Source organism: Sciurus carolinensis, chromosome 4, assembly GCF_902686445.1.
Source record: "Sciurus carolinensis chromosome 4, mSciCar1.2, whole genome shotgun sequence".
Lineage (NCBI taxonomy): Eukaryota > Metazoa > Chordata > Mammalia > Rodentia > Sciuridae > Sciurus > Sciurus carolinensis.
Genome location: NC_062216.1, coordinates 91064475 through 91073175, shown reverse-complemented (window position 1 = coordinate 91073175; position 8701 = coordinate 91064475). Strand labels below are relative to the sequence as shown.

At 39.3% G+C, this 8701-nt stretch overlaps 1 protein-coding gene across 2 annotated transcripts in view; it reads left to right on the top strand.

Moving 5' to 3' along the window:
- Positions 1-1169: 1169 nt before the first annotated feature.
- Bcat1 (branched chain amino acid transaminase 1) overlaps positions 1170-8701 on the top strand; it is a 104250-nt gene continuing 96718 nt past the window's right edge. The window contains exons 1-2 of one of the 2 annotated variants that reach the window (XM_047551003.1): positions 1170-1345; positions 1603-2042. In XM_047551003.1, coding sequence (XP_047406959.1) covers positions 2037-2042 — 6 coding nt within the window. In that variant the 5' untranslated portion in view covers positions 1170-1345; positions 1603-2036. Of the gene's footprint in view, positions 2043-8701 lie in introns of both variants that reach the window. The other variant, XM_047551002.1, reaches the window with a different exon arrangement.

The window sequence follows — 8701 nt, the reverse complement described above, 5'->3', positions numbered from 1 at the left end:
TTAGCAACTGAGCCACATCCCCCTTTTTATATTTTTAGACAGGGTCTTGCCAAGTTCCTTAGGGCCTCCCTAAGTTGCTCAGGCTGATTTTGAACTTGCAATCCTCCTGTCTCAGCTTCCCTAGTCACTGGGATTACAGGTGTGTGCCACTATGCCCGGCTCACCTCTGAACTTTATTGCATTGTCTCACACAGGAGCTTTTGGGGGATACCTCATATCTGAACCATAACATACACCACACTTTGTTTATCTAGTCATCAGTTGATGTACATTTTGCTACCTGATTTAAAATTTATTTTCTATTTCCCAAGCTAGAATATAAGTTCCATGAAGGTAAGGATTTTTTGTTGTTGTTGTTGAATACTACTCTATCCCTAGCGGATTACACAGTGCCTGGCATATAGAAATAACTTAATATAGCTGTTAGATAAATAATGCAATCATTCGTTCATCTAACCAATAGTTGTTATGCACCCATACATTTGTATTCAACACTCACATGCTAAGGTATGGGAAATGACCATGACACAGTATCTGCCTGTAAGAATCTCATGATCAGTTGGGTACTGTGGCACTTGCCTGTAATTCCAGTGAGTAAGAGGCTGAATCAAGAGGATCATGAGTTCAAACTCAGCCTCAGCAACTTAAGGAGGCCCTAAGCAACTTGGTAAGACCCTGTCTCAAAATAAAATATAAAAAAGAACTGGGAAATGGCTTAGTGGTAAAGTTCATCTGGGTTCAATCCCCAGTACCAAAAAGAAAAAAAGAAGAAGAAGAAGAAGAAGAAGAAAAAATAAAAAGAATCTCATGATCCAGTGAAGTAAACATCTGTGCAAACAAATAATTAAAGCAGTATTAAGAACACTGGTTTTGGGCTGCAGATGTAGGTCAGTGGTGGAACTCTTGCCTCACCAGCAAAAGTCCTTGGGTTTGATCTCCCAGCATTGCAAAACAAAGAATGAAAGAAAGAAAAGAATTTGGGACAAAATGCAGTGCATATACAAAGAGCCCGATTCTGTTTGAGGGAGTCAGCAACGACTTCAAAGCCTTCTTCAGTTCAGATTACAAAAGTGGGAACTTGCCAATTGACAAAGAGGAAGTTGGAGGCAACCCTTAAAATCACGGAGACTGGCCTGGGGCTGGGCACAGAAAAGCAGCATTTGGGGAGATTTTGTGTCCAGGTTGGGCAGAAATTTACAGGGATAACCTGAACTGGCAGGCAATTTCATATCAGAAAGAACTCTATATGTATAAATTAAAGGATTTAAAAAGTTTTTCCTAGGTACAAAAGGAACTGGCCAAAAATGGTTTTATCTGAGGGTAGAGTGGGGAACTGGAAAAGGAGGTGAGGAGAAGACGGGCGAACTTAAAAAATAACACACATTTTCTTTACTGTGCAGAAATACATTTAAACTTTTCGCTTTACACAATGGTAATCCACTATGTAATTCTGAGCAAGGGGGTGCTTAGGCCATATCAGCATGCAAAACAGTTTGGAAAAGTCAGAAGTTGGGTGCGCAGAGGTTTAGAGGCTGTAAGGGAGTGATGGGGAATGGCAATTAAATTCGATCTCAGATCGATTTCTTTCCTCTTCTTCCTGAGGTGCTCACGTAAGTGGTACACGGCATCTCCACACTCGGATACACACTCAGACCCCTCAGTTCGGAGGCAGCATGTGATGACTTGATGGGACACTGGTGAGAGAGTGAGTCCGGAGCAGGCTCGGGGCAGGACGCTGACTCGGACCTTGGTGCTGGGAGAGACTCCACCATCTGGGGGCGGTCTGGGGGAAACAGCCTCCAAGTCTTCCTGCTGATGCAATCTGCGAGCGGCTGGAGGGCTCCAACTCCGCTGCATCAAGGCCAGTCTGCCATCTCGCCCGCCACGTGTGATCGCCGCCACCCCAGACACTTCCCCAGTCGCGCGGCAGCCGGACCGCACTGTGCAGTCGCCCACCTGGGCCACGCGGCCAGCGGCTAGGACACGTGGGATTCGCCCTCCGCCCTGCTCGAACTACCCTCCAAGCCAACAGAACAATGAAGGTAACTACTCGTGATTTTGTCTGTATTTGACGAAAATGTTTGCCCCAAAAATCGAACCGTCCATCGATTTTTCAAAGAAGGACGCAGTTGGCAGAAGCGGGGGAAGACAGGACCACTTGGTTCCTTTCCCTGTAAATGTTTGCGATGTCTTCTTTGTCAGACACAGTTCTTTGCGACCTTCCATTCTGCTAGACTTTTTAACCTCCGCATGCAAGACGTGCCTTCTCGGGGCATTTTCAAAGCTGCATTTGTGAACCGACTCACCAGGCGGCTCAGAGCTCCCTTTACTCGCAGCTCCCTCTTCTGCTTATTTCGAAGTTTGAAAAGAAAGAGGAAGCTGTTTTTAATTTTTAAGATGCACTGGGGATGGGGGATTTGGAGAGAGTGTTTAGGGGGTGTCCCTGGCTGCAAACGGGGTTTCCTGTTGGGTGTGTGTAATGAAAGAGAAAATTGAGGGAGGGAAAACTCTCTCTTAGGTACTAAACACAGGAGGCTCTTTTTTAAATGTTTCATGTGGAAGCTTCTGTGAGTTACAAATCATATAAGCCTAAGGCATTCATTTATTAAAGTATTGAGCACCCAAATGGCTTGTATTCTAATGCTGATTAAAGATAATTAGCCTAGCTTCAATTGCTTCTTAAGTTTTAAATGTAGAGATGTACACAGCTAAGTGTTCGGTTTCCTGGTCTCACATTGGAAAATCTGCAATAACCTGAAAACCAAAAAAGCAGCTGATTTTTCAAAGTAAAAGAAGCCTGGACAAGTAGTGCTGCCATCTAGCATCTTGGAATTAAGAAATTCCTTCAATGCAACCTGAACTTTGGGAAGAAATAAGCCACGTTTCATTTTCGAAAGGGGGAGATGAAGTGGTGTTCTCAACTGCCCTTAACCATGTCCCTCCTCAAACAGTTTCACTGAGAAACAGTAATAAGTAAGTGGTGCTTTTTTCATCAAACAACAGTTCACACTGCAACTGAGCAGTAAACAAGTGGCAACTATAATTTTGTATTAAAAAGATTATGGAAAAGAACCACAGTGAGAAGTCTAGCATTCTTTTTTCCTATACATATACTCTGTGATTTGCTCATGCCTGCTTAATTTTAGTAGAAAAAAACAACTCTTCGGTATAGTTTTAGTGATAAAAGGAGAGATTTATGAGACTCAGTCCTGCTTTTCCAGCATGTCCCTATTCCAGGTGAAGTTGTGACTGGTGATGTATTTTTGTAAGTTTATGGGTCCTTTAACATGAATCCCAAAACCCTTATCCCTTTTACCAGGCACTTTTATAACATGGGAAACTAGAAGGTATCTTCAAATAATCTCATCTGTTTCCTGATGCTTCCTAAGATTAGGAAAGAACCAGTTTTACTCCAGCATGATCTCAGGAGTACAGGAGGTTCCTTTGTTTTATGACTTCAAGGTCTTTATACTTACTATCAATTACTCCAGGTTGGGAAGGGTGGAAAGAGAAGTTGGATTCAATCAGTGCATGCTGCAGGCTTCCTTGGAACCCATTAATGAGCCCATTAATATATGTTAATAGAAACATTTAAGACAACACTTTTCTAGTTATCTTTTACTTATACATAGCAATGTATAAGTAAATCATACTTAGCAATCATAGTCTGTGTTTTTAAAAAAGGTTTGCACACAGCACCATGATTGTGTTTGTCCTCAGCAAATTTTCCAGCCATGGAGTTTGGGAGCTTGTATTTTAAGATGAGCACATGTAGAATAAGTGACTGAATAAGAAATGTAGCATATAAATTGAATAGCATGTGTATGAAAATTTTAAGTGCACATTATGATTTAAGGAATTAAACTGAAGATGTAAGAGCTTCCCATATCTGAAATGGATGGAGGCAAGGGAAGTGGGGGGCAGGAGGGTGATGTGTGGTTAAGAGAGAGAAGCTTGATCTCCATGGCCAGTACTGTCCCTGTGTGTAGGGGGAAGGCTTAGGCCTACTGTGCAAAGGTCTTTACATTTCCATGTGGCCCCTCAGGCAAGGCTCAGAGAAGCAAAGCTAATTAAGCAGGCCTAACAAAAGGGTGGAATCTGGGATGGAGAGGAAAATTGTGACAGAGTGTGTGTGGGGGAGCAGACAAAAATGTAATCTCAGGGCTGGGGCCGTAGCTCAGTGCTAAAGCGCTTGCCTAGCATGTGTGAGGCACTGGGTTGGATTGTTAACACCACATATAAATAAATAAAATACAAAGGTCCATCAACAACTAAGAAAAATATATTTTTTTAAATGTAATCTCAGTCATTTCATCTGGGGAGTTTTAATAATGAGTAACTTCATTTGATTTTAGAACTGTAGAGAGAAAGGAAAATTTTAAAGATTTTTCATTGTATGCAAGAAATTATCTTGCTGATCAGCTCATTAGAACCTGAGAAGTTCTAATTATTTGAAATGGATTGAAATCTTTTTAAAGGAAGTTGAAAACATCATTTGATCCTAACAGATATGTGTGCTAAGAGTTAATACCCAGTTAATGTTTTTCTGCACTCACTATGACTCTCCTAATTTTCCATAATTACAGATTTTGTTTCTTATTTGTCATATCTATAAATAAAACAGGGGAAGTGAGTAGCTGGAAAACTGACAATAGTTTCATTAACCCCAGAGAGTTGAGCTTCTACGTAAATTATCTGTGCATAAATGAAGAGTTAACTCTGAACTGTGACCATCTCAAGTTGTTTAAGTTGGTTATATATTTTGGGGTTTCAGGTTGTGGGCTTCTCTTTAAATGAACTTTTCATATTTGGTATAGAAAGATGCAGATCATTCTCTTTCTCTTTAGACTTGATAGCCACAATTCTTTTCAATAACAGATACCACCCTAGGGAATCCAGTGGAATGTTCAGCACATGCTCAAGGGAGTGAAAATCTGGGACCTTCCATGATAGACATTGTTCAGCTATCTTTTACTTTCTATATAATTCTCTTATTCTTTTTGAGCACAGGAGGAAATTGTAGCTGATCTGTTCATTTGACAGTTGTAAATATGTGCACCCTTTGTGTGTAGCTTATCCCCTGAACAGCTGTCCAAATGCTCTAAACATTTCACATAACATATGGTAAATGTTCCTACTGCTGAGCTTTACTGAGTTTCTGTAGCCCATTTGGTAACGCATGCCATTGTCCATTCAACCACAGCCACTGAAATTGATTCTATATAAATCAACTGAGACATAAATGGGAGATGCAACTCATATTTTAACATATTTCAAAATTAAGCACTTGGGATGCTTTGGATCCTAAACATAACTTAGCAGATATTTTCAGTCATTTTCATTGTAACACCTGGTCCGTGATTTCACAATGTCAATGGTGAATGCAAAATCAAAGCAGAAGCAGTCTTTTCTATAACACCAGGCAGTGTTCAAGTACTAATTGTACCCTACTCATATAATTAGTTCTCCTAAATCCACAAAGCTAAATTATCTCTTCAAATTACATACTTTATCCTTAAAGTTACTTAGAAATTAGATCACCTTATTAATAATCAAAGCATATCACACATTTTTGTATTATCATATAGACCACAACTTTTTTTCCAAAACATTTTTATTGTATTCACCAATGAATGGGAAAGAAAAAATCTTAAAGAAAAAGATAACCAAGTTCCGAAAATATAGAATGGTCAAGAAGAATGAAAGAAAAGAAGACAAATTAAAAAAAAAAAAAAGAGGAAATGACATATGACAGCAATAATTTGAACTAAAAAGCCAAATGTTTCTTTGGAATTGAAGAATTGTGAAATTCTTGTAAAACTCAGCTTAATGTTATTAAAAATTGTCCTACAAGTTATCTGAAACGAGCCAGATTCATTTGTTAGTTCTTCATTTTGAAGTGTAGATCTAAATATTTTATCAATATCATTTATATCCTGGAAATATTCCATAAAGATATGCTTTTGCTATTTTGACTGTAGATGGTTATCTGCTCAGAAAGTTTTAAGAAGCCTCAGGAATAAAGTAAGAGTTCAGATTCTAACTCCTTATATGTCTAGACGGAAGGAGCACTTGTTGGGCTATTCTAGCTCAAACATGCTGCAGCTGTCTTATGCTTAACTGACAAAGAGATGGGGCTGAGATGCACTTGGAATGAGGCCAAGGTTGGATTTGCACAGGAGGAACACAGGGTAAGTTTTAATAACATTCCACCACTCCATACAAGGGTGACTTTGCTAAGTGCATTTCTTTTTAACTGATTGAGATACAATATTGTATTGTTTTGATTTTAATACTGTATGCTAGTTCAGGAATTTGAAATCATGGAATCACAATAAAGGTTTCTGTGAACTTTAAAGACAGAAGGCAGAGTTAAAATGGAGCTGCAAAGTCTACATAAGGAAGCATAATGTATTACTCAAGGATCCCCTGGTTTTCAGCCTTGGTGAGCGTTCTCTCCTTACAAGGTCAATGCTGGTGCTTATAGAGGAAAGCCAGGCTTGAGGAAGGACTTCTTTGCTTAACCAAGAAAATGATGCTTTATAATTTCTAAATACCACATAAACTACTTAACGTTGAATTCTAACCTCCAAACATTCATATGAGGAAATCATTAGGAGATTATTAACCTTGTTTTACAGATGAGGAAATTAAAGATCAGGAAGTTTACTACAATTGCTTAAGAACACAAATGGCAGAGCATAATGAGAAACTAGATACTGGGAGCCATGTCTGAATATCCAGTGTGCCCTCCAGGGCTCTGCAGGGTGCTGTCCGCCCCTCCTGTGGTTGTAGCCTTTCTTGGGTCTGATACCACTTTTCAAATTTTATGAGAGTGTGGTTGATCTTTCCAGCAAAACGAGGCACAAAATTTTACACCTAAATCATCTGTTATTAAAAACAAGAAACTAGGGTCCACATAGCGTGGACGATATGGAAAATAATGAACTGATCTAATTATTCACAATGTGGAGAGCTACCAACTCGGGCCTCTGTAATCAGGTGAGATACGAAAATGTATAAATGAGAACTCTACAATTCTGTTGAAAGTTGAAAAAGCTCAAAGCACTGGACTAGATCCTTTATTCCAAAGAGAAAGCAATAGTAGATTGGTTTTTACAGCACACAAGTCATCAGTTTCATGTTTTTTCTCATAAAGATGTAAGGTCCGTAATCATAGTGTTAGAACTGGATTCTCAGAACTGCACCCACATTTCTTTGACCTTAAGCTAGTTTTGAAGTGTGTTTCTGTGATTTTAGACAGGATTAATAAATAATTTCTTAGTGGAGTATAGTAGTTTGGAGTTCCTAAACTTCCTGCTTAGATAACTCCCCTTACCTGTAGTACAAGTCAAAGGGGAGGGCCTAGATGGCCACATTGCTACCAGGTGATCACCCCTTAGCCACACCTGAGCGTAACAGTGGTAGGTATTTGACCTAAGTTCAGCCACCTTTACTTCTTATTCTCTCATAGTCATTAGGCACATTGCCCTGTCATGTCTACTATCTCTGGATCTATATGTTCTCTCCTTCTTATTGCCAGCGTACTGGTTTATGTTACCATGACTTTTTACTTGAATTATTCAAATAAATCTCCAAACTGGTCTCAAGTTTAATTTTCCCAAAGTACTATTTTGCTAATGTGACTGACCAGCTCAACATCTATGACTTCCCTTTTGTCTACTGAATTTAGTTTTGTGCATGAGACTTTTTTCTGTTCTTTTCTCGTACACCACTCCTTGGTGTATTTATTCCTGGTAGCATCACAGAGGAGTTGGTCTTGGAAGTGAGCACTCCCATTCCCATTTACTGGTATCTAACTCCCTCCATCTGTCTGTTACCTCCACCCCATGGCTCACAGTGCAGCTCGCTCCTCACACACTTGGAAAACAGTGACTAGGCTTTTACAGCTGAAGGAATGTGGTTGGGTAGAGGAAAGGTAAGAATGGGGTTGCATTTTGAAGTCAGAAAATAAGATGCTGATTGCAGCTGAAATCTGTGAATAGCCTTTTCCTCCACTCAAGTGTGAATCTAGCTCCATACCTGGTGGCTTTGCAGGTATTAGATACATTAAATCAAGTGCTTATTTCTAGATTCCCAAGATCCAATTGATTCCGTTTTATAATTCTTTGTTTTGAACAGCACATACATTTTTTCCACATCTGTATTTCTCTGGAGTCAAGCATTGACAAAGAGTTATAAAGACAGAGAACAGTATTTACATGTCTTAGCGCCTATTGACAAACTCATACTATTTTCTGGTCGATTTTTTTACAACCTATCAGTGGTGATGCTGCATACAGGTGGTGGGTAGATTTTAAGTGTACATAGATTGTGAATGATTCTGACAAAAGTCATTCAGACAAGGTGCTGCATAGCAGTATGAACTGAACACATGAACGTTAGAGATGCCCAGTCTATTCGATCGCTGCTGTTTTTGGATTTAGACAATATGTAAAGGGAAACACCCTAGAATGGATTTAGAATATAGAACAAAGTCATGTATTAATCAATTCCAATACTGTTTAACATGTTTTTCTTTGTTGCAAACAATGCGGTTTTTAAGCAAACTAATGAATGCATACACTGACAAACAAATCCAACAAAAGAGGCACTTAGAAGCAGTGTTCATTGAATCCTAGAATTTCCAAAGAAAAATCTATTAGGTCATTTGGGGCCTTTACTTTTGCCAAAGAAGGAT